This window comes from Heteronotia binoei, chromosome 14 (genome assembly GCF_032191835.1).
Source record: "Heteronotia binoei isolate CCM8104 ecotype False Entrance Well chromosome 14, APGP_CSIRO_Hbin_v1, whole genome shotgun sequence".
In the NCBI taxonomy this organism is placed as follows: domain Eukaryota; kingdom Metazoa; phylum Chordata; class Lepidosauria; order Squamata; family Gekkonidae; genus Heteronotia; species Heteronotia binoei.
In genome coordinates this window covers 47,256,141-47,281,937 of record NC_083236.1, presented here as the reverse complement: position 1 = coordinate 47,281,937, position 25,797 = coordinate 47,256,141, and the positions used below count along the sequence as shown (strand labels likewise).

The 25,797-nt window shown below is 43.3% G+C and overlaps 1 protein-coding gene across 3 annotated transcripts in view; it reads right to left on the bottom strand.

The window, feature by feature from the left end:
* ANKRD27 (ankyrin repeat domain 27) overlaps positions 1-25,797 on the bottom strand; it is an 87,412-nt gene that overhangs the window by 27,449 nt on the left and 34,166 nt on the right. For all 3 annotated transcript variants that reach the window (XM_060253590.1, XM_060253589.1, XM_060253591.1), the window contains exons 9-17: positions 25,138-25,214; positions 24,415-24,536; positions 22,640-22,718; positions 19,090-19,222; positions 8,897-8,989; positions 7,532-7,659; positions 4,364-4,446; positions 3,005-3,120; positions 691-783 (exon numbers count right to left, since the gene is read on the bottom strand). In XM_060253590.1, the coding sequence (XP_060109573.1) occupies positions 691-783; positions 3,005-3,120; positions 4,364-4,446; positions 7,532-7,659; positions 8,897-8,989; positions 19,090-19,222; positions 22,640-22,718; positions 24,415-24,536; positions 25,138-25,214 (924 nt within the window). The remainder of the gene's footprint in view (positions 1-690; positions 784-3,004; positions 3,121-4,363; positions 4,447-7,531; positions 7,660-8,896; positions 8,990-19,089; positions 19,223-22,639; positions 22,719-24,414; positions 24,537-25,137; positions 25,215-25,797) is intronic.

Genomic DNA, 25,797 nt, shown 5'->3' with positions numbered 1-25,797 from the left:
GCAAATGAGTTACCGCTGGGCTTTTTTCTACAGAAAAACCCTGGGTACAGGGATAATTCTGAAAACACAATGTCAAAAAAAATCTAGTGAGAAAATTTAGTTTTTAAAAAATGAGAGAGAAGAGGTGTTAAAATTTTAATAATATAGCAGAATGTACAGATGTCATAAGAACAGAAGAAGAGCCCTGCTGGATCAGACCAGTGCTCCATCTAGTACAGCAATCCTGTCTCACACAGTGGCCAATCAGTTCCTTTGGAGGGCCAACTACAGGGCATAGAGGCCCAGGCCTGATGTTACCTCCTGGCTCTGGGAGGCGGAGGTTGAATGCCTCTGAAAGTGGAGGTTCCCTTCAGTCACCATGACTAGTAGCCATTGACAGACTTATCCTCCACGAATCTATCTAATCCATTTTTAAAGCTGTTTAATTCCTGTGGCCATCCCCACATTCTCTGGCAGAGAATTCCACATTTCAATCCCTCTCTGTGTAAAGCAGTATTTCCTTTTGTCCATCCTGAACCTACTGCCCCTCAGCTTCGCTAGATGCCCTCGTGTTCTAGCATTCTGGGAGAGGGAGAAAAGCATTTCGTTTGTCAACTCTCTCCATCCTATGCAAAATTTTATAAACCTCCATCATGCCCTCCCCCCCAGCCCTAGCCAAGGTATCATTTTAGTTTGTGGCAAATTACTTACATCCTCGTGGCCATAAGTACAAGCTAAATGCAGTGCTATGTTGCCATTGTTGTCCTGGATTTCAGTGCTGGCCTTATAGTGCAACAAAAGGAGCTGAAAAGGGAAGGCGAGACAATACCTTTTATAAGAGGAGAAACAAATAACTGCAGTGGCTTCAGTTTCTAAGCAAACGAATCAGTCCTGTGCATCTCCCTCCGCTTGAAAGCAGCCAGATGAAAATGCATCTCCTCTGGTTTTTTTGCTCCCACTTTGACCCAGTTCGTGACCCATACAAATGCCTCGCACTACATATTTTTTAAAAACTGGCTGAGAGTTATGGCTAGGCTGTTCAGACGGTTATATCATCTGCTAGATGTTGCAGAATAAAACAATACAAGCCATTTCAACAGCAGGTGCTTCAAAGGCTCTCGGAGGAACGAAAAAGAAGTGTCCTTGGGCTAAATGGATGCACAACATCAGCCTGATAAAGGATTTCTTTGTTTCAGATAAATGCAGCGGCTCAACTTCAAAGAACTCCTCGAAATAAAAGAGAGGTAGCGTTGAAATAGTGCCTTTCAGGCACTGAAGGTACTTCACTTACATTGTCTCACATGTATACATGGTGTACAGCATGTACTTTCCCCCGCCTTTATTAATTCACCTTTTTATCCCAAACCTTCCTTCATGGAGATAAAGGTGACCATATGAAAGGGCCTTAAACTGAGTGGGACCAGGGAGTATTGATCCACCTAGCTCAGTATTTCTGCTCTCATGAGGAGGGAAGAAAGCGCCTTTCTTTAGCAGGAAAATCCAGGGCCGAACCTGGGACTGCCTGCGAGTAAAGCTTGTTCTCTGCCACTGAGTCACAGACCCCTTAAGGGTGGTTTTTAAGCGACTACGTTTTTGGGGCCTTGTACAACAATCCTATAATGTAAGTTAATAACTAACTAGCCCAAGATCAATTAGCAAACATTCTGTAACTCTCTGGTCTGTTTAATATCACTTACTTTGACTGACAGTGTCTCTTTTAGGCCGTCAAAGGTCCTTCCTACCACCTGCTACCAAAGATCCTTTTAAACTGGAGGTGGGGCATTCTTTATGTAAAACCTGGAACATTCCATATGCAAAACAGGCATTATGTCACTGAGGAACAACCCTGCCTCTTCCTGTCCCTTGCACTGTGCTGGCTCTCAATGCTTTTAAAACAGGATTGCTTTGGGCTGACTTTGGGATGTCTGATAAATTTAATGAAGAGCCAATCTACAAAACGGTCTGCTTCCAGATGATAAACAACCAAAATGTTTAACCAGTATTTTGCTACTTACATCAGTATTATAACTGGCTAATGGACAAGAAGAACACAGAACATACTAAACTCCGGCCCACATGCATTAACCCTTCAACATTGGGTTCTGCATACCTCAGAGAATTACCTTTCCCCCACCTCTGCATGTGTGCTAGGATGCATCAGAGAGCTCCTATGAACACCTTTGAAAGAACAGCAATGACAGAACAGGACCTTCTCCACAGTTGCCCCAAGGTGAAAAAGAATAGTTCCCCAAGGAAGGTTCTATTTGCATATCACTACTGATTTATGTGAGGAATAATAAAAGGCATGCCTCTTTCAACCCATTTTTTAAAGCTGGACCACAGTGACTATGCGATTGAGATATGCATCAAGAAGTTCAAATTTCACTTCTGCCACATGCTCACCAGGTAGCCTTAGGCAAGCGATTGTCTCAACCTCCGACTGCCCCTCCCATGAAACTAATCATACCAACCTACCTTACAGGTTAGCTACAAGGTAGCATTTGTGACACACTTTGAATATGGTGAAAGCACTATACAAATGCTAAGTATTAAACAGTAGTTAGTTGTTTCAACACTGTATATCAGTAAGCATATCGCACATTGAACAACTGACTGTTGATACGTGTTTCATTATTTTGTTCAACTCACAACTACTGAACAAATTTTTATTGTCAAAGAAAAGTGAACTTTCTGGGAAAATTGAGGCTTCTGTACTGAAATCCAAAACAGCAAAAAAAATTTTCTATCCCCCCCCTTATTTCTATTATGAGGTGTTAGATGCCATAAGAAGTTTTAAATTGGATCGCCATTTGCTTGATACAGAACCCTGGAGGAACCATTGTTCAATAAAACTTCTGAAGAGGCTGTCACTCAATTGTGTCAGGAGCAGGGAAAACAAGCTATTAAGAGAAGTTTTGGCTTTCAATCTGTAAGCACGATTCAGTAGAAAGGAACATAATTATTAACTGGATTTTTTTTTTTAACCTGGCGTGGGAAAATCTTTTGTTAACCTTTTGGTGCTTACAGTAACATTCTGATATCCTTTCTGGCAGGCCAGGTGAAGCGGCGTTAATCCGTGGTAATCTGTAGCATTGACGACGGCTCCTTTGGAGACTAACAAGTCAATTAACGAGGCTTGCCCTGTGAAAAATATATGCTTGTTAGAATTAAAATGGCAGCACCTTGGGAGGTTAAAACGCAACCTCCTTTTCACTTGGCAAACTGGGAGCTTAACAATCTATCCCTTCCTCCCCTGTGTAAGTAATACGCTAGTTATCTTTACGATTCACTCCACAGCAGTAAGCATCCCCCCATTTGCAACAGCTGATTCCTGGTCACAGCTCAGCCAGGAGTTTCCTACCCGCAATAAGTGAATTGAAATTGTCTCTGGAGGGAGTCAGTTAAGAAATGAATGCCAGCCATAAACTGAAGGTACGCCGAAAAAGCAGCCCTCTCCAGGGCTTGCAAAAGGCCAAAGTAATTACGAAAGCCCCAGAATAATGGACTTGCTTGTGACTGTAAAATCAGCAGTGTGATTGACATACCGAGGCCAGATGCTGCAGCTGCATGTTTCACGCTGCAGAAAAGATTAAGGAGGGCTCTAGAGAGGTTCTCCCATTCCCTAGGCTCAGCTGGTCCCGGAGCTGGAAAAGCTCAAAGGTCATCAAGCCTCAGGGCTGCTAGTTCCAGGCTGGAACGTTCTTGGAGATTTGGGTGTGGAGCCTGGGAAGGGTGAGGTTTGCCATTTAAAAAACTCTTTCCTTGCTGTGTGAAGCTGCAGGTATGCACTGAGCACATTACAAAGCACAGGCTTGATGAAAGTGGAGTGACGAGATCTGTACTCCAGAATCCTGTGATGTGTATGATCAGAAATTCTGTTGTGGAAAAAGAACATTACAAGAGTCCTGATGGATCAGACCACTGATACATCTGGCCCAACAACCTGTTTCACAGCAGAACCAATCAGTTGTCCTGGAAGGCCAACAAACAGGACACAGAAGCTAAGGCCTTTCCCCAATGTTGCCTCCTAGCACTGGGTTTCATAGACTCATAGAGTTGGAAGGGACCTCCGGGGTCATCTAAGTCCAACACCCTGCATACTTAACTTCCAGAATCAGCATTGCTGTCAGATGGCCATCTAGCCTCTGCTTCAAAACCTCCAAAGAAGGAGAGCCCACCACCTCCCAAGGAAGCCTGTTCCACGGAGGAACTGCTCTGTCAGGAGAGTCACTGCCATTAAATTTAGAGTACCCTTTCGCTTGCCATGGCTAGCAATCATTGATAGTTCTCTCCTCCATGGAAGACATTCCCTAAAGCAGGTAGAAATTTTGAGAACTGCTACAATAATCCAATAATCCATTAATAAAGAATGTGCTCTGCTTACCACATATAGCAGCTATATGGAGTGGAGTGAATCCCCGGTCATCTCTAGAAAAAGGCGTGACAATGGACGGATCATTCAGCTTCCTTAAAGTAAAGAGGATGTTATTAGCAAATGAAATTATTGGTGTGGGTCTTATCCAAGCCCCAAATAGATGTTATGTTACATGTAACACGTGGCTACTGCAGGGTCTTGCAGCTGGACAGCAGCTGCGAGTTCCTAGAGGAAACTCAGTTCTGAAGTGCCACAGGGACCCGATTTGAATCAAGGTAATGGTGCAAGGAAGAGCCCCGTGGTGCAGAGTGGTAAAGTTGCAGTGCTACAGTCCGAGCTCTCTGCTCACAAACTGAGTTCGATCCTGGCAGAAGCTGGGTTCAAGTAGCCAGCTCAAGGTTGACTCAGCCTTCCATTCTTGAAAGGTTGGTAAAATAAGTACCCAGCTTGCTGGGGGGAAAGTGTAGATGACTGGGGAAGGCAATGGCAAACCACCCCGTAAAATGTCTGCCATGAAAACATCGTGATGTGATGTCACCACAGAATTGGAAACAACTGTTGCTTGCACAGGGGACCACCTTTACCTTTTTAGTGGTGCAAGGGGAGGACAGACTTCAATCACCCTCCCCACACACAGTGTTTTCCTAACCCCAAATGGCCTGAAGGGTATTAGTTGCCCTGTATGGGGTCTGTGCTTTCAAGTATTCAATGAACGGCTTTTTTTTTGTAGTAAGAACTCCTTTGCATATTAGGTCACACACTCCTGATGTAGCCAATCCTCCAAGCGCTTACAGGGCTCTTAGTACAGGGCCTACAGTAAGCTCTAGGAGGTTTGGCTTCATCAGGGGTGTGTGGCCTAATATGCAAAGGAGCTCCTGCTACAAAAAAAAGCCCTGAATCAATGTATATATACCAGGGCCAGATCGGTGGGGGGGGGGGCAGAGGGGGGTGCTTGCCCCAGACGCTGATGGAGGGGGGGCGCCAAATTGGATATGGAGTCCACTGTATTCTATAGGACCATAAGATAGAATGGCCCATAAGGGGGGCACCATTTTTTAATTTTGCCCCCCCCTTAAAAAACATGTAGATCCGGTCCTGATAATATACACACACACCCCTGCACAATGAGGCAAATAACACCTCCTGGGCCATTTCAGGTTAGGAAAGCAGCATGGGGGGGAGGTTGAAGCCCCTCCTCTCCCTACACCATGCTCCTGACCTGAATCCAGCCTCTGGGGCTCTTCAGAATTTAGTTCCCACTGGGAACTCACAGCTGCCATCTGCCCTTAAGTCCCCATACTGATCATGGGTCTCGTTTAGACCTCAATTGCCTTGGATACGCAAGCAAAGTGGCTACATGCAGACTGGTGCAGCTTCAAATGAAATCTGCACAGGAGATGAATTACAGAATTTATTTGTTCATCACTGCATTCAAATAAACCTTCATTTTAATTAAAGTTCAAACCACCAGTGTGGCTGTTCTTCATCTTTACAGGCATGAGGGATTGTTTGCTATTTATGGGTTATCAGGACATTTAGAAATTGGTACACTTAACTGGGATTGTCTGCATAGCAATTTTTTTAACACAATTAAGGACAATGGCTTTCCCCCCCTTTTCTTTCTGTGGCCTCTGGTACTCAGTACCTCGTGTGATTTCTGACAGGTCTCTCTTCTTTTTCACTCTCTTTGCATAAGCGTGTCCCAACCAAGCTCTAAATTTCTACCACCAACGGAGCCTGCATCATTGCAGAGTAGAGTTCCCAGTCCTCAGTTGGGTAAAGACAGTACAACCAAAGATATAGTGACTGAGTAACTAAGAATGTATTGAAACAAAATCATACAAATATGTTCAACAGAAGATTAAATAGCAATAACAATTCCCCAAAATTTTCACAATTCCATCAAAGGAGTCCCAATGAACAGAAGGTCGACTGGATTATTCTCTTGGAGTTTAGTGCCGAGACTTTCTGTCCCATTTGTCCATTGGGAATTTTATGTGCAGTCTTTGGATGCACTGAAAAACAATCCTTTGGGTTTTGCAGCTTTTTGCAATTTATTGATGCATCAGAAACACTTTGATATTTTTCTGAGCTTTTGCCTTTGGTTGAGATATATGGTTGGAGCACCCTTTGCTATAACAGGATTCAAAGCAGGAATAATCAAGTTGATCTCCTTTTCATTGGGACTCCTTTGATGAAACTGTGAAACTTTTGGGGAATTGTTATTGCTATTTAGTCTTCTATTGGTGGAGGGGTGGCTCAGTGGTAGAGCATCTGCTTGGGAAGCAGAAGGTCCCAGGTTCAATCTCTGGCATCTCCAAAAAAGGGTCCAGGCAAATAGCTGTGAAAAACCTCAGCTTGAGACCCTGGAGAGCCGGTGCCAGTCTGAGTAGACAATACTGACTTTTATGGACCAAGGGTCTGATTCAGTATAAGGCAGCTTCATATGTTCATATTTGTATGATTTTGTTTCAATACATTCTTAGTTATTTGGTCACTATAACTTCGGTTGTGCTGTCTTTATCCTACAAGTGACCTCTCTCCCTTTACCAATCCTCAGTTGGAGGCAGGGGATCCTCTGGTTTGGAGGCCCCCCCCTGCTTCAGGGTCATAGGGGGGGTGTCTGCTGGGCACTCCATTATTCTCTATGGAGACCAATTCCCATAAGGTATAATGGAAAATTGATCCGTGGGTATCTGAGGCTCTGGGGGGGGGTGGCGTTTGTTGAGGCAGAGGCACAAAATTTGCAGCATAGCATCCAATGCCTCTCCTCAAAGTTTCAAAAGGACTGGACCAGGGGGTCCAATTCTATGAGCCCCCAAAGAAGGTGCCCTATCCTTCATTATTTCTAATGGAGGGAAGGAATTTGAAAGGAGTGCAGTCCCTTTAAATGTGATGGCCAGAACTCCCTTTGGAGTTTAATTATGCTTGTCATACCCTTGCTCCTGGCTCCACCCCCAAAGTCCCCAGATATTTCTTGAATCGGCCTGGCAACCCTGTTGCAAAGCCATGAAATCTTTATTCTAAGCTAGCATCTCACCCCTGCTTCCCCACCCACTCATCTTCAGCACTAGAAAGAGTGGCAACTTCTTCCTGCATCAGCTCTCAGTGACATTTTGCATGTCCTTTCAATTTTTTTCTTTTTTGGGGGGGACAGAACAAAAACATGGCCCTTACCCAGAAACTAGCTTTTCACATTTGTCACAAAAACAGAGCGGGTGGCACATTTTTTGCACAGTGTCCTTATCACTGTCCCCTTGGCTCAGTAAGCGCTCGACTTCATCCTGGTTGCCCGAAGCGATGTGCTACAATGGAAGTGAAAGAGTAAGGCAGCTGTTGGTACAAAACCAAGAGTGAAGAGACTGGGGTGGGGCATGGAGATGGAGGAGGAGGACAGCCCAAATGCAGAAACATTTCCAGGCTGCTACACATATTACAGCATGTATCGGTTTGTGCCACCACTGTGGGCCATCCGTTTCTGCCCTTACTTTTCAACTGCATTCATGTATCTGGGAAACTGTGACTGGCAGAAGCAACTTCAATACAAACAACAAAGCAACAGGTTATAAACCAGGGGAGGCCAAACTACAGTTCGGGAGCCATATGTGGCTCTTTCACACATATTGTGTGGCATTTCTCTATTTAAATCACTTTGCCAAGCCAAGCTACTTGGTGGCTAGGAGAATGCATTTAAAGTTAAAGTTGCCGTTGTTCCACCCCTCCCTCCCTCCCTCCCCATCTTCTTTCCTTCTTTCCTTCTTCCCTCCCCTCCCCTTCCTTCCTGTCTTGTGGCTCTCAAACATGTGATGTTCATATCTTGCAGCTTTCAAACATCTGAGATTTATTCCTTGTGGCTCTTACATTAAACAAGTTTGGCTACCCCTGTTTTAAAGAGAATGCTAAAATATCCTTTTTTAAAAAATGGAGGGGAGGAAACACTGAAGCCTTATGTACACATCACTTTTGCCTTGCTTTTTCTGCATTTTCATTGGTGTTCCTGTTGCTTAAGGGGAGGGTTATGTGCTGCACGTGTTTTGTTCCCCCCTACTGGTCAATTCACTATTACATTGCTTTATATCCAGCATAAAAACTTGCAGTTTAATTCTGCAGGGAGATATGCCAGACATAAAGCAACATAATACAGAATCAACTGCTAGACGGAGCAAAACACATGTGGAACAGACCCCCTCGCCCAAAGCAATAGGAACAAACAAGCAAGGAAAATGAGAATATGAAACAGCCCTTGGTTTCCTGGCCTTTAACCACACATACAGGGGCCAGGCACACAGGCTTGCGGGGTAAACAGAACCAGCTATCCTGCCCACATCCCTGCATGTGCCAATAACTCAGCCAATACATCCTGACCCAAGGATGATCCAGATGCCTCTGCCATTGAGTCAAGGCCAGAGAGACTGCAAAGGATTTTGCCTGCCAAAAAAAAAAACCTCCCCCCACAAAACGGCTACTGTGGACTATCAGGGGTTCTAAAGCTTCCAAGGAAGTCACCTTACGGGGCTGATACACTAGTTAAGTAATTCATACCTGAAACAAGCAGTCTATTGGCGTTGTAGACATCTGAGAGAGCAAATTCATCCTTTGTCTTAAGAACAGCTTCTCGCTAAACCCTTCAGATCCCTACAAGAGAAAGAACGGATATTCAGTATGTATGCATCTTTCTAATGCTTGTTTGCTCAACAATGGGTGCGTTCACACAACACTAAATAACGTGTTTTGCAAGTGGATTCTTTCTATTCTTATGGAATAAAAATCCAGTCGCAAAACACATTTAGTGTAATGTGAACACATCCAACGAGGACAATCCTAAGCAAGTCAACTCAAAAGTAAGTCCCACTAAGTTCAATAGCATTTACTCCCAAGTAAGTACGCAGTTTTAATGTGCAAACTAGGATAGAAGCAATAGCAGAGTGGAGATGGTGTAGTGCTTGCAAGGTCCGATGAGGACCCAGATTCAAATCACCACTCTGCCATGGAAGCTCACTGGGTGACCATGGGCCAGTCACAGTCACACTCTCCCAGCCTAACCTACCTGGCAGGGTTGTTGTGAGGATAAAAGGGAGAAGAGAACACTAAAAGCTCCTTTGAACTCCTATTGAAAATGTCTGGCACCAACTCCAAGAGATAGGGATTAACAATTTAAGGCCTCTGGGTAATTCCACCCCTCCCCCCCCCCCCAAAAAAAATATATATATATACACACACACTAAATGACTAAACTGAGGCTTCTGTACTTCAGTCACATTTTGGGAAGACAAGGGTCACTGGAACAGACAGTAATGCTAGGAAGATGATATTGGATTTATATCCCGCCCTATACTCTGAATCTCAGAGTCTCAGAGTGGTCACAATCTCCTTTACCTTCCCGCCCCCCACCACCCGCGACAGACACCCTGTGAGGTAGGTGGGCTAAGAGAGCTCTTGCAGCAGCTGCCCTTTCAAGGACAACTCCTATGAAAGCTATGGCTGACCCAAGGCCATTTTAGCAGCTGCAAGTGGGGGAGTGGGGAATCAAACCCAGTTCTCCCAGGTAAGAGTCCGCACACTTAACCACTACACCAAACTAGCTCTCAAAAGGAAAAGTTGAAGGCAGCAGGAAAAGAGGAAGACCCTGCAGGAAATGGATAAAAGAAGCCACAAGGGCCCTCCGTCCGCAAGACTGAGCAAGGCTGTTAACAAGAGGATGTTTTGGAGGTCATTCGTTCAGAGGGTTGCCCTAAGTCGGAAGCAACCTGAAGGCACTTGGCACATACCAAAAAAATCATGGCTTCGGTTGTTAACTCAGAGACAAAAGACCTTAGGTGGGAGCCCGTGTTCCTGGTTATGATTTCACTGTTATCGGTTTTCAAAACAACAGCTTCACGTCACGATTCTGTTGGCTTTAAACTTTTATTGTTACACTGCCATTTTTCAAAAAAGCTTTCTTTGACCAGAGCACAGGAAAAAAGAATATGTTCAAAATAAAGTGGTAACAAAACTTGATAGGTGCGTTTAAGGTGTGGGGGGTACAGCTTCACCTCAAGGGCACAGGCCAGCCTTTGATCGAAAGCACTGTGCCCTTGAACACGTATCTCTGGGTCAAAAGTTCTGACAGGGCTGCAAAAATATATGAGTGACGATTAAGATAATGGAATGCTTTTCATTCTTGGAAGGAATAGAATGAACTCCAGGGCACAGTACAAAAGCTTTAAATTCCTTTGTGCAGCTGTTTCTGGAAAAGCAATTTCTGTGAAAAGTGTGTTGCCAAATTATAACTGCAAACCCTCCTAATTCCAAGGGAAAAAAATAAGGCTGCCCACCTACATTTTCATATAAGCAGCGGTGTGAAGTTGCCTAGACAAGAAACGATCTTAATCGTCCCTTCCTCTCACCCATGTGTAAATTTGTCCCCGCAGGATTCAGTTTTCACACAGCTATACCTTGTGATGAAGAATTCCTTATGTGAAAATTTCAGACTGTGGAGTCAGTGTGTGTAGACCATACTACCCTAACGATGCATACAGCTCCTAAATGGGGAAATGGAATGAAACAAATGTATTGCAAGTGTCTCCAACATTGCTCATGGGTGCTATGGCTTCCAACAACACCTTTCCTGGTGACTACCAAATACTTCTAGAAATAGGGGGTGGATAGATGGGGCTTCTGCGCAACAGGGCTTCTGATTGGCTGTCCTGATTAAAAGGCATCCTGTCAAACAGGGCTTCTGAAATATTTGTGTGTGTGTGTGTATGCAAGTCATAGTGACTTCTGTCGACCCCTACTGGGGGCCTGGAGTATATTCAGAGAGATGGCTGAATAAAGCCTGCCCCTACCTCTCAGCTCTGGTATTCCAGGGAGGTCTCCCATCCAAGTACTTGCCAAGGGTCAGCCCTGCTAAGCTTCCAAGACAAGATCAGGCTTGTCTGGGTTATTCAGGTTAGGTCAGGGATTCTGAAATATAAACTCTGTCTTTAATCCATCACTCTGACATTTGATAGTTGTCTCCATTCCCTATATTGCCTGTTTTCTGACTGGCTGTACCGCCTCTGGCAGCCATTTTGTGATTATGCACACAACCCTATGTCGGAATTCCAAAGACCCCCACATGTTTAAAAAGGTTAGGAACCCCTTTCATGCTGGGTGCACAGTACACTCTTCAAAGGATTGACTAGACACTGTCCAAACCTCAGAAGACTGAACAGCTCTGTGGAATGGCAAGGACCACATGCACAGTTTGGAGCACATGTTCAGACAAAGAAATTTACACTCTTTCAGATAACAAGGCTCATGAATGGCTCATGACATGCTTTGGTCAAAAGATGAGCTCCTATGTTAAAGAACAAAGCAGTAGACACCTTTTAAGACCAACTAAGTTTTATCTTAAAACTTAAAGGTTTAAAAGCTTGGTCTTAAAGGTGCACTTGTCTACTGCTTTGTTCTATTGCTTCAGACCAACACGGCTGCCTACTGGGATCTCTCATATGCTAAAATTAATTGATACTGCTCCTGTAATTCATCATCTTATGAGTCACACAACCAACAGTCCCTTCTTCGGCTGATGTATCTGCATCAAAGCCGCTTTCACGTTGCTTTGTGGCTATATACAGACCCACATTTGGAAGACGGAATTTGTAATACAATCAGTCAAGTGCTATGTCTTTTATTGGTCTCACTCATAGAGTTTGGGCTTCCAAATGTAACTGGGGCAGCATGAGATGTTGTAGGGAAAATGACTGCAGCTGGAAAAATATATGAGGCTCTAATGAAGTATTGTTGAAGTACACAGAATTGGGGGTGGGGGGACAAATCTACGGAAGTATTAATGAGTGGGGAGATATGCAGTGAGTTTTACAAGAGGATATTTAATACCATTTCACACATTACTATAAACCAGGGGTGGCTAAACTGCAGCTCGGGAGCCACATGTGACTCTTTCACACACATTGTGTGGCTCTTGAAGCCCCATCAGCCAGCTTGGAGAACGCTTTTTTTTAAAAAATCACTTCTCCAAGCAAAGCCAGCTGGCAGCTTGGAGAATGCATTTAAAGTAAAAGTTGCTTTCTTTCCACCTCTGCCTCCCCCTCCTCCATCTATTTGCCTTCCTTCTTTCCTGTCTTGCAGCTCTCAAACATCTGATGTTCATGTCTTGTGGCTCTCAGACAACTGATGTTTATTCTATGTGGCTCTTACATCAAGCAAGTTTGGCCATCCCTGCTAAAAACAGAAGCCTCAACCAAGTGAAAGATCATCTTTCCTGCAAGGCTGGAAGGACATCTGCACATCTGGTGAATGTGGCAGCCAAATCTCTCAGTCAAGGACTGCAAAGGAAAACCTTTCTGCCTTCAGCAGTTTAAAAAGCAGACAGTATACGTCATTCACATCTTCCTTTCCCAAACTAACATATCATGTCAAGGCTTGCAATGGAAGCCAGGATTTTGTTCACAGGGTATAGAGGAAGCAATGGCCTGCTCATCACACTCCTGCTATTCTGTACGTACTTACAGATAAACTAGAACAAACAGCCTTGTGATACTGACAGAAGAGTGTGGTTTGATGCTTGGATGATTAAAGCACAACATTTTCTCTTATGCTGCCTAGGCAACTTGCAAATAAGGTCAAAAGACCAAAGACAGAGCTGCCCCACAAAGCAACAGCTCCAAAGGAAGCAGCCGGGGTGGAGGGAGGAAACAGGAAAAGGATTTTGTTTTCACATGTACGTACAACGTTCTGTAGAGCTAGACATCCTTGGCTGGTTTATACAAAAGTTTTTTTTTAATGAGACACTTGTAACACACTTTAAGCTGGTTGGCTGAACAGCACCAAAAAGCCTTTTGTTCCAACTCTGTTCAGATGTCTGAAATCTAAATCCTGTTGTGTTGTTTATCTGTTGTCCCATCTTGTCAATTATATTGATTCCTATGGCACAATCCTCCTTGAGTCACAATGAGAAAGTGTGTATGTGCGTATGTGTAAAGGGGCAGTCAAGTCATGGCCCCCATACGGTTTTCAAAGTAAATGAAAAATGAAGGTGGCTTTAGTCACTGCTTGGCTCTGCATAGCAACTCTAGGATTCCTTGGTGGTCTTCCCATCCAAGGACTAACCAGGACCAATACTGCTTAGCTTGTGAGATCAGGTTAGTCTGGCCCATTCAGGTAAAGGCAGACTATTAATGACAAACAAACAAAAAATTGCAATTGTATTGCCTTTCCCTTTTCACCACATCATAGCTAGTCCCAGAATTATTTCCCATTATTTTTTAATTTGTTTCAAAATATGTTAATGACAATATTAGCTCAATATAGGTATGTATGGGGAAACTTCGGGGCTGCCTCTCATACACCCAACCCTAAGTCATAACTCAAATCAACTGTGATGCTGACAATCTTCAGATATTACATTTTAAAAATGTTGAATAGAACAGACTGTGCTTGTAATTAAAACTATTCTAACCCTTACAAAGTCACAGGCTTAGACGTCACTAACAGAAGTCAGCTACTCAGAAGAGACAGATTCATTCGCCCTGATGGCATGGCCTTCTACTCTAATACCTAGTTCTCAGCAGGTTGGGGATGGTTCAGAACAGGGCTTTTTTGGTAGAAAAAGCCCAGCAGAAACTCATTTGCATATGAGGCTACACCCCCTGACCCCAAGCCTGCTGGAACTGCATTCCTGCTAAAAAAAAAGCCCTGGTTCAGAACACTGACCCAGCCACACCATCAAATGAACTGTCATGGGCATATTTCCCCGGCTCCCCCAGGAAAGCACACAGTACTACTGTTTTATAAACTGAGTCCTAGACTTTACTAGGACTCAGTTTATAAAACAACCAACCTAATTAAAAAACCAGCAGAGCCCCCCTGAAAATTAAACTTCAATGTGATAGTAAAATAGTTGAGTCCTCAAACTCACCTTCTCTCTAATTTAGGAAATAAGAGGTGGGGTACATGGCTATTTAAGCAGCTAGGCATACATGAGATGAAATGCATACACAGTGTATCCAGGTAATTTTCTCAACCAAGCTTTGGTAAAAGAAGTAAGTTGAGCAGGATAAACCCTGAACTCTCTACCAGCATAATCTTTTAGGGTCAAACTTTGTTCCCCTCCCTTTATGGGCAAATGTAGGCTTAAACACAGATGTGTCACCAGGGGTAATTTTGTAGGAAAAGAGGTGCTGGAGCTCATTAGCAGAACTCATCTGCATATGCCACACACCCGACATCATCAGAAGGTGGACTAAATTATATCAGCTCAGCATCTACTTTAAAACACTTCTTGAATTATAATTGTCGTAACAAAACCTTACTCCCATCATATTCCTAAAATTACTTTCTCCTATGTGGCCACAGTGGCATGAGGAAGATTTCCATCTGTCTGCTTGATATGTTTTGGTTATTTTCCCATTTTTGTAGGGAAAAATATTAGAAAGTTTGTCGAATCTTAAAGAGTTCAGCAAAATTCTCACAGGGGATTCGAACAGTGGAGCCCAGAAGCAAGTAGGGGCGGTAAAGAAAGAGCACAATAAAATTTAGAGGTTCTGGAGATCCACTCCTGTGAGCTTCTGCCCAAAATGAGGCCTGTGTGTCACCACCATGACTAACGTCAACCCTGAGAAAAGCTCGGTCAGATAGGGAGATTTGAGTTCTGTTTGGTGTGCCCATTAGTCATACTGAATTGGAGCCGCAGAGAGCTTGGGTTTTCTAGTGTAACACCGGTTCTTTAAGGTGGAATATCCAGTGCTGTGCCCCACAAAAAGGGCGTACTGGTGTACTGGGCACTACGTGGAGGGGAAGTGGAACAGAATGTAGTAGCCTTGCTTCTGCCCATACAAACAGGACATGTCACTGGGAATGTTAGAGAAGCAGAGTTTTTTTTTCACCAGGACAGCAGGTATTTGGCTTTAGCTTGTATATGCACAAAAGCCATGCTTATATTACACCCGTGCTTCTGGCTCCCCTGTACCTGATAATTCTGTACATACATCTGTCATACATTATTATTACAGGAGGATTAAGCTATCCAAAACTGACAGCAGACTAGACCAGAAGACTTTAAAAAAAGCACCCATTTCAGCAGAATCTCAACCTAGTCAACATTATAAAGAAGACCAATGACTTAAGACAGAAGGAGCACATTTTGTTCACATAAGCTTTACTTAAGAGGGGAAAAATACACACATCGTTTGTCATCCAAGGAAGTTTATGCATTTTACAAGAAGGCCATAATTTACTATAGTTCAAACAACTTCTGTCCTGAAGTCTGATAGCAGGGTCAATAACTGCTAGTAAGAGATCAACAAATCTACAAAGTTCTGGGAGACAGAAGACTGAGATTTTTTTTTTTCTTTAAGACACTTAACACTTTTTTTAAACAATCTAATGATATTTAGCAAAGCAACACTTGAGATTCACATCTACAATAGGGACCCGCCCCCTAAAAAAAAAGAGCCAAGTGGTACAAGTTTGCTTTAAAAATCCACCACTGAAAAGCAAAGTGAAAATTCTGTAAAAAAAATAAATTTAAAATGCAACAGGTTTTGGAGGTGTGGCTTACAGAAGTCGGCACCCCTTTCCCCACATCAAGACTTCCACCCATATCAAGCATTCCAAGTTGGGGGGAAAATTAAACCATCCAAATTCCAATTCTTTGCCGTTGGTCGGTTGAAGATTTCATGGTGCTAACACGTGAACATCCTTCAGCCTCCGGGTCAGGGCAGGAGCACCTAGTTGTGGAAGGATAGAAACTCCAGAAATGCTTCTTGGCCATCACATCTAGCCTGAGAAACTATACTGATAAAAAAACTTTTGAAGAATTTGAACACATCAAAACATGGATGAGCATGTGCTCTCTCTGTCTTCATTCCAGACAGCTTCAGTAATGTTAAAGAGTTTCTAGTGCCCCAAGATCTTTCACTGGGAGCACAACTGAACAACCATGCTTTCTGAGCCTGAGACTTTTTTAAAAAATAAAGTCTAGTCTATTGGGATCAGAGTTACAAACTTTCTATAAGCCTTGCCAACAGAACCTGCTCTCCCTTAAATTTAGGGATAGTTCCGAATCCAAGCTTCCCAACTCCTAGTTCCAAACCTGCGCAGAGCCCTTTCCTTGGCCGGAATTAGCATTCTTCCCTCAGCCATTTTATCTGGCAGATTCCAAGGGATTCCTTACTCTAGCAGGTGCTGTCCTTGTATGAAGGACTGTGTTGAAACTGTCTCCCATGTTCTTCAGTGGCCTTTTTATCTGGCGTCCCGTTGTGATTTTTCTATATCCCATATTAGCCCCACTCTTAGAGACTTCTGATGATTTTAAGGTTCTTTTCTTGCTTAATAACCTAGATACTGAAATAACTGAAATAGCAGCAAAGTTTCTTCATAGTGTTATGGTTACATGCCCTGGTAAGTAATACTATATCAGGCTTTATTATGCTGTTATTTCTGTTTTTAACTTTGCTTCTAATCTTACTTTGTATGGACTCTGTACTCTCTTAATTGTAATTTGGCTGACCTTCTATTGTATACGTCTATACATGCCAATAAAGGCTTGTCTAATGAATTGAACATATGAACATATGAAGCTGCCTTCTACTGAATCAGACCTTTGGTCCATCAAAGTCAGTATTGTCTTCTCAGACTGGCAGCGGCTCTCCAGGGTCTCAAGCTGAGGTTTTTCATGCCTGGGCCCTTCTTTGGAGATGCCAGGGATTGAACCTGGGACCTTCTGCTTCCCAAGCAGATGCTCTACCACTGAGCCACCGTCCCTCCCCAAATGTTAATTACTTCACTTATACTCCACTTTGGGAACTCAAAGCGGCTTACAGCCATCTTCCCTCCCTCTGTTTTATCCTCACAACATCCCCTGTGCTGTAGGTTAGGCTGAGCGTGTGTGACTGGTCCAAGGGTCACCCAATAGAGTGGGGAATCCAAACCCGGTTCTCCTACTTGCTGGTCTGATGCTTTAACCACTGCAACATGTCTGCTCTCAAAATGTGCTCCCAAGGCTTCTTACGTTTAAACAGACCAGTATTGGTAATGTCACAGCCTCTCTGACCACCCAAGAAGCAAGCAAGCATCTTGGCTACACTTGTACATGCAAATATGGCCAAAGATCATTCACGTACCCAACACACTGATCTATCAGTTTCTGGGCCAGTGAAATTCCCCCATTCAGGTATATGGGGAAACACGGGTGTATGCATAGATCTAGTCCCTCCATTGATGTAAATGAGACAAAACTGAACATTAAAAAGCTCCGTCTTGGAGGTGGAACACACATGGGGCTCTGGAAAAGGTGCAGGAGTTCCTTTTTGACCATGATATATTTTTCAGTCAACAACAAATGATCAGGGATCGCTCTTCCCCCACCCCAAAACTTAATCCTCCTGAATGAGCCAGAACTCAAGTAGCCATGTCAAGGCTGGAGATAGCCATGCTCTAAGCTGAGTAAGTGTGAGCTAGCTCACAGCTTTTTAGCCTCCGGCTCACATATTTTTGTCTTAGCTCAGGAAAAATGGCCCCAGAACAAACTAATTTATGCAGTAGCTCCCAACTTTAATGCCAGTAGCTCACGAAGCAGAATTGTTGCTTTCAAGACTCCACAGCATAGAGGGAGCATTGGTACTGACTACCGAGACCTGTATAACCTTCAGGCCGTCATTCTGATTATTCACTTGCACTGGCGCTTCAGTTGTCAGCATCAAAAGGAGCAAAGAAGCACAAGCCTGGAGTCCATCAGTTAGGAGCCAAAAATAGAATATACTAATATCGTCAAGCTTCTTTACTAATCCTACACCGATCTCCAGAAGCATCTTTTACTACCGTGAGCCTACCGGCCAAGCTTTTTGAATTATTCTGTCAAGTGGCTTAGCCAGCACTTTAGCTAGAAGAAAAAGAAATCTACCATATTGATGGCAGTTTCACTCACAGTGGAGGTACGCTATAATCTAACAAAGTTGGAGCTTATTGCTTGCAGATTTACTGACAAAAGCCCATAAAGAGTCTGCTGTTATTTAGACGACATTGCTCCCCCTCCCCACATGTGACCCTCAGAACATTTTCTACATATACATCAGAACTTCTTTAGCTCAGCCATCTAGTCCCAGAATTCTGGAAAGAATAGTGCTATTTTTACTACAATGAATCCTCATACAGCCCCATTTACAAAGTATTCCACATTGAGGATAACTGTGGTGGTGGGACAATGACATCAAGTCACAGATGACACGCGGCAACCTCGGAGGGTTTTCAAAGCAAGACACGAACAGAGGTGGTTTGCCATTATCTCCCTCTGCAAAGCAACTCTGGACTTTCTTGGTGGTCTTCTGTCCAAATAGTAGCCAGTTCTGACCCTGCTTACCTTCTGAGATCTGAAAAGATCAGGCTAGCCTGGGTTATCCAGGTCAGGGCCTCCTGCCAACTGCAGATTTTATAAACTGCAAATAAAAGCTAAATTTCTGATGTTCTGTGGTTCCACTGCAGAGAAAAGGCTGCATTTGACCTTTAAAGAGCCTCTCAACAATTTAGGACTTAACTGTTTTGTGTTAAAGACCATAAAGCACTCTGAGCAGGCTAATAGCAAAGCTACTGCAATTTTTTTTTAAAAAAAAAAATATCACTGTAAGTTAGCTATTCTGAGATGCTCTCCATCTAGGGCACACGACAATCCTACAATCATCTGGCAATCAGCCAGTCACTGTAAGCTTGTAATAGCATATCTTGAGCAACACTGTCATTAAAACATCACTCACCGCTGGCCTGTCAGAAAGATTTCCTTGACGGATGTATTCTATTGCAGCCTCCACAGAGGTCAGACAGTACCCCAGTTCATCCTTTGCTGAGCTGCAAAACCTGAAGTTCTTGATGTAACTCAAGTTTGCCATCCTAAGTAGACAAAATTCCATAAACTTAAAAAAAAACTGAATGGAGAGATCTGCTAAAAATGTCATATTTGCATTTATTGTCTAAATTTGGTCCCAGCTTCCGCTATGAAATGTAGAATCCAGTAAAGTTTCTACAGCAGGTTAAAAATTGACAAAGACTGGGGCCGATTTTGCACTCGCCTTACGCTGCTCTCACGTTCATCTTCTCAGCGTGGCTTTCTTCCGATTTCTCACTATCTGCCCCAGGGCTACAGCAAGGATCGTCGTTTTTGCACAGCAAACATAAACTGATAAAGACCAGTTTCTGTTTGCTGTGTGAAAACGTCAATCCTTGTTGCAGCCGTGGGGCAGATAGTGGGGAAATGGGAAGAAAGCAGCGCTGAGAAGACGAACGTGAGAGGGGTGTAAGGCGAGTGTGAAATCAGTCTGGCAGTTAGCCACAGGTTAACCAGCAAGCAGTTTTCAATCTAATGGGAGTTTTTGACTAATGGCTTTCCAGGGTATCATTTAAAGACAAATGGCAGAGTTGCCACCCAGATTATGAGTTCATTGGCAATGGTTATACCTCCATACAAAAGAGACAAGAAAACACCATTCTCCTGCAGAAAACCAGAGTAAGTTCTGCATGTAAGACTGAAATTTGCATTTTTTCCACCTGTCCCCCAACCCTGAAATTGCACCTCTAGCGCATTGCAGGAAACAAATAATTACTATTCTTTTGAACACCACAGTCCAGAATGCAGAAGTTAGAGGGCAGTGAACACTTTGGGTGCAAGACAAGAAAAGTAATATTTTGGCCCCCATCTAGGGACAAATTACTCTTGAAACAAAGAAAAAAAGCCAACAGCCCATGGCCCTGAGGCAATAATATCCTACACTGCCATTTGCACAGCACTTATTCCAAATATCTACACATCTATGGAGGCACAACACAGATTTAAACACAGTTAAACCAGCACTAGATTACAAAAACATAAGAACTTTTGTTAAAGGTACATAATTAGGGTTGCCAATCCCCAGGTGGGGGCAGGGGACCCCCCGCTTCGGAGGCCCTCCCCCCGCTTCAGGGTCATCAGAAAGCGGGAGGAGGGAAGGGAAATGTCTGCTGGGAACTCTATTATTCCCTATGGAGATTTATTCCCATAAAAAATCATGGATAATTGATCCACGGGTATCTGGGGCTCTGGGGGGGCTGTTTTTTGGGGTAAAGGCACCAAATTTTCAATACAGCATCTAGTGCCTCTCTCCAAAATACCCCCCAAGTTTCAAAAAGATTGGACCAGGGGGTTCAATTCTATGAGCCCCAAAAGAAGGTGCCCCTATTCTTCATTATTTCCAAATGGAGGGAAGGCATTTAAAAGGCATGTGGTCCCTTTAAATGTGATGGCCAGAACTCCCTTTGGAGCTCAATTATTCTTGTCACAGCCTTGCTCCTGGCTCCACCCCCGAAGTCCCCAGATATTTCTTGAATTGGACTTGGCAACCCTATACATAATCCCTGGAAAGAGCACTTTGCTGATACACCAGTTCTGCTGCAAGCATTTAAGTTTGTGTGTTTCTTGTTGCACTACTGTTGCACTATACCGGGAGTAAAATAATCGTAAGGTCTGCTTTATAACCGCTGTTTACCTCCAACACATTTTAGATATGAACCAAAAATACAGGGAGAAAGCTGTAAAGACAACTGTTTCTAGTGCCAACAGAAGCAAACAAACCTGAAAATGATTTGAATCTGAATGGTTCCAGTGTTAAAGTTGGTATGAAGATTTCACTTTGACCTTTTTACAGATTCATGTTAGGGTTTGACAAGGCCACAAAATCATTGCTGGCAACAGAGATAACTACATAATGTTATAATGCATGCTGCCAGGGCAATACAACTAGGGAATATACAATTCACAGAAATGGACTTCAGCATTAAGTTGTATAGGCTTTTTTCCCAAGTCACATCCTTTGACTATGATTCCAGTGCTGAAATCTAAACAATTAGTGCTTTGTTCAAGAGGCTACTGGGGAAAGCAATGGCAAACCATCCCATAACATGAAGTCTGCCAAGAAAATGTCATGATATGATGTCACCCTTTGGGTCGATAACAACTCGGTGCTTGCACAGGGGACTACCTTTACCTCAGAGCCTACAACCGCACTGCTGGGTTTGTGTGTCAGCAGGCAAGATTACAGTTCTTTTTTTGTCAAAAAGTTTCCATCTGTTACCTTCCCCCACTGATTAAAACTAAACAAAAAAAAGAAAAAACATCAAATCTTGCATGGGGCTGATTCTATACTTTGACACTATAGACGCTCTACTGGCAAAAGCAAACCTCCTCCTGCCGTCCTGCAAAATCTGCTGGCAGTTGGGGCCTTGGGCAAAAAACTATAGATGAAGGGACTTCAGTAAGGAGGAAATGGGGCAAGATCAACCCACTTCCTTCTTGCATCAGTATCTGTAGATCAGGTTACAATCTACTATTCCCATCAACGTGCACAGCCGAAAATGAAGACAGTTTCTCTGAGCCTTTCAAGTCACAAATTTATGTCTTTACTCCCATTTAAAAGCAAGATGCAGCTGACCAGACTCACAGTCTAGAATTTGCCATGAATGTGTTGTTTACATGTCTAGGTTTCTCCTATGCACTACCATTCCAACATGAATTTTACTCTGTTTTAGACTCTCAGTTTATATAACATGTGCCCAACTGAGCTGCTATTTATAACTTATTAAGATCTATCAAACTGTATTGTTCACATTGATTTGGTTTTTAACTGTTGTTTTATACTGTTTTTAGAATGCTGTGATTCGCCTTGAGCCCATTTTGGGAAAGGGTGGAATATAAATTGCCTAAATAAATAAATAAAAATAAAAAGGAAGAGCTCTAGTTACAGAGAGTGTTCCCTCTAAGCTGAGTTAGAATGAGTTAGCTCACAGATTTTTGCCTTAGCTCAGGAAGGATGACCCCAGGGCACACTAATTTATGCAGTAGCTCACAACTTTAATGCCAGGAGCTCACAACTTTAATGCCAGTAGAAAAAGTAGAATTTTTGCTCACAAGACTGCAGCTTAGAGGGAACACTGGCTACAGATACCTTCAAGGAAAGATTAGAACACAAAGGATTCCTATTACACCAAGTTTATTTCTACCAGCAGAGCACAAATGAAGCTGCCTTCTCTTGAAGCAGACCATTGGCCCATCAAGGTCAGTATTATCTACTCAGACTAGCAGCGGCTCTCCAGAGTTTCAAGTAGAGGAACCAAAGATTTCGTATTACCGTTTCTAGTGAGCTTTTTAAACAGAAAGGGATAAGATAGGGCCTTCCTGACCCCAGGAGTTAAGCAGAGAAGAGATGTCCAAAGTTTGCTTTCCTACCAACACTTAGCAACAGCAGCAATTTCTTGAGGATAGAAGCATGTACTACATACCAATTTGGAATCTCTGTTTTGACAAGCAAATACAGCAGGACTGAGAGGAGGTCATCAGCGCACATGGTCTCCATGTTGACTGAAGAAAAAAATCACCATACAAGAACAGGAGTTACATTCAAGAACTAGCATCTCAGCATTAGGACAAAGCATTTTGAAGTATAATGCAAATATTATGGCCTCAGCCCTGAGCTATTTTATGCAACGGAAGAAACCTCAGGAAAAAAAAAGACTTCTGCATGCTAGGGGTTGGTTTCAGCAACAGAGCAAGAAGGGATCTGGAGTCCAGTTGCTACAGGTAACAAGGACAGATTCCATTTAGCATCCAGGGAGTGCTGAACTCAATGCTGCTAAATCGCTTCATTAATACTGACCAGTGTTCTTCCACCCTCAGCATTTTGTGATGCTATTTCTTTTCCAAACCACATCAAAAAAGTACAAGCATTATTAACATACATATTATCAGACATGTCCATCCTCCAAATGCCTCATCTCAAATTCATCTGCCACTATTACTTAGGCAGTTTGCACTCCAATTAGTAAGAGAGTCTACCTTATGCCTGCTACCTGTGGAGTGCCAGAACAATTTTCTTCTACTTTTGGCATTAACTTATAACTCAAATGTATGATGTCTCAAGCCTAGAAAGATTTCCTCCCCTGGAAGAAGCAGGCCAGCAGCAGAAAAGGAGGGGAGAGATGATGCTCTACAAAAGGAGTTCTCAGTAATGTTTAAGACACCTGAAGAGAGATTTTTGGAGGGTTATGGGCACCTTCCCAGAAAGTGAAGCCACCATTAGACCCTCTACAATGTATTGCCTCCAAAATATTGATGCATCGTTTTTTCCCCGTACTGAATACATGTAGAGATCTGTGGTGTATCAATGGAGAAAAAGAGTATGCACCCTGCATAAAAGGACAGAGCTTGTATTTCACTTTAAAAAAAAATGGGGGGGGGATTTCAATACCCAGCTAGAACTCCTGTAAACTATGCTACATTTCTCAAATGCAGAATAGCTATTAAATGTAGCACCAAGTTCAGGATTCCAGTTTGAAAACCTCAGCACTTATTTTAAAAGTTCACAAGCACATGTGGTCCTAAAAGGCATGTGCGCAATGGCTCAGAAGTCCAAAGAGCTGCTGTACAAGATTTGTAACGGCCAGGGAAGGGGAGGGTCTTCCTTCACCATTATTAGCAGAAACAGGTAGGAAGAATATCTGCTCAGATCCTATGTATAAAGTTGGGTAAATTATAACTAGCAAAGCTTAGCCAGATTAGAAGATTGAAACAGTATGACCCCTGCTTCAATGAGCAGATTTTTAAAAAGGGTGAAAAAAGCACAATTTCACAGGCATTCCCCACTATGGCAAAAGAGAATGTTTAAAAGACAAAATACAATTTTTTATTTAGGGATCTCACTTTATCCATACAAAGTATATGTAAAACTTCAAATTAATCAGCCAATAAACGTCTGTGGGACAGAGCTAGTTCTTCTCAGTTTTATCAAGCTCTTTTTCATGTGAATCATTTCCTAGGATGCAGCAAAATACTGGATTAACCAGGGCCAGGTACAGCTATCTCCATTTTACACTTTTCACCTCCATACAAGCACCACATTCCGCCTCGCCGAATATTTAAGAATATTTCTGTTCAAGACAAGCTCAAGTGACAATAAGCAAAAAGCATCTGAAACGTTCTGTTTTTTTAGAAGTGCACGGAGGGCGCTTTCAAGCGCAGGGAGGCAATCATGTACTATTCCATCGCCATGGTTACCAACCTCTTTGACTTGGAGACTGCATTATGATCTGCACCACTTTTCGCAGACACAGGAGCTTCTGTTGAGGAGAGGTGCACTTATTCAGCTGGCCCAGTTCTCGCTTGGCACGTGGTATGTTGAAGCTGGAAAGCAGGTTGTCAAAAGGGGGGGGGGAACAATTGTACAGCAGTTCAAAAGGTATATAGCCATTAGAGGTCTGCTCACTGGACATCACACTCCAGAGCACGGGGACAATCAAGTTCTGGGTTTTCACCAAGCTTACTTTAAGACTGAGTTGCTAAAAGTACAGCTCTGACAGTGCTTGGAGTATGAGCTACAGCACAAGTCTGTGTTTAAAAGCGCTGTGCTTACTGAGATTATGCACCAGTGTGCATCCAAAGCTGCAAAGTGTCTTTCATACACTGCTGCAGCAAATATGTATCCTTTTAGGTTACCCTCACGCCCTTCAAAAAGAAATGTATCGCTTGTTCAGCCACCTTCTCCTGTGAAGGCAACTGAGGTACAAGGATCATGGTCTCCACACCAGAATGTTTGTTCTTGAGAATGGAACATGAAGTATATAGGAGCATGACAAAACTCTAGAATCTCTTTGAAAGAGAAAGCAGGTCTGGCTTGCTGCCGTGGCTTAAGTGCTGCCGTGGCTTAAGTGCTTGCTGCCGTGGCTTAAGACAAGCTAGACTGGCTGGGAAAGCCTTCAAAGGAGGTGGATGTGTCTTAGCTTACCTGAATTCGGGCTTGACACCCAGATCTTTCTGCTGCAGATCCTGCAAACTTCTCGTGATTTTGTTGAAAGCTGCATCCTAGCCAAGAAATACAGAGAAAGCCATTTTATACAGTAGCGAGAAGCAGCTCTCCTGGGTGCACCTGGGAGACTTTCCATATATCCCCCAGTACAACTACAAATCCTCTAAGGTAGAAATGCTCAGAGAAGCAAAAGTTAAAATGCGCTGTTGAGTCTCAGCTGACTCACAGTGACCCCGTGAAGTTCAACCCCATGAGGTTTTCCAGATCAGAGAGGAACAGAGGTGATTTGCTGTTTGTCTTCCTCTGCATTGCAATCCCAGTCTTCCTTGGTGGTCTCCCATCCAAATACTGACCCTGCTCTGCTTCCAAGCTCAGGGTGATCTGAGCTCTTAGGGCTCCCAATACTACGTGTGTACATTTTTAAAAAGAAAAAGCCACCTCCTCCCTGGATTCAAGTATTCCTTTACATAAGAACATAAGAGAAGCCATATTGGATCAGGCCAATGGCCCATCCAGTCCAACATTCTGACACTCAGTGGCCAAAAAACCAGGAGTCATCAGAAGGTCCACCAATGAGGCCAGGACACTAGAAGCCCTCCCACTGTTGCCTCCCCTCCAAAGTACCAAGAATACAGAGCA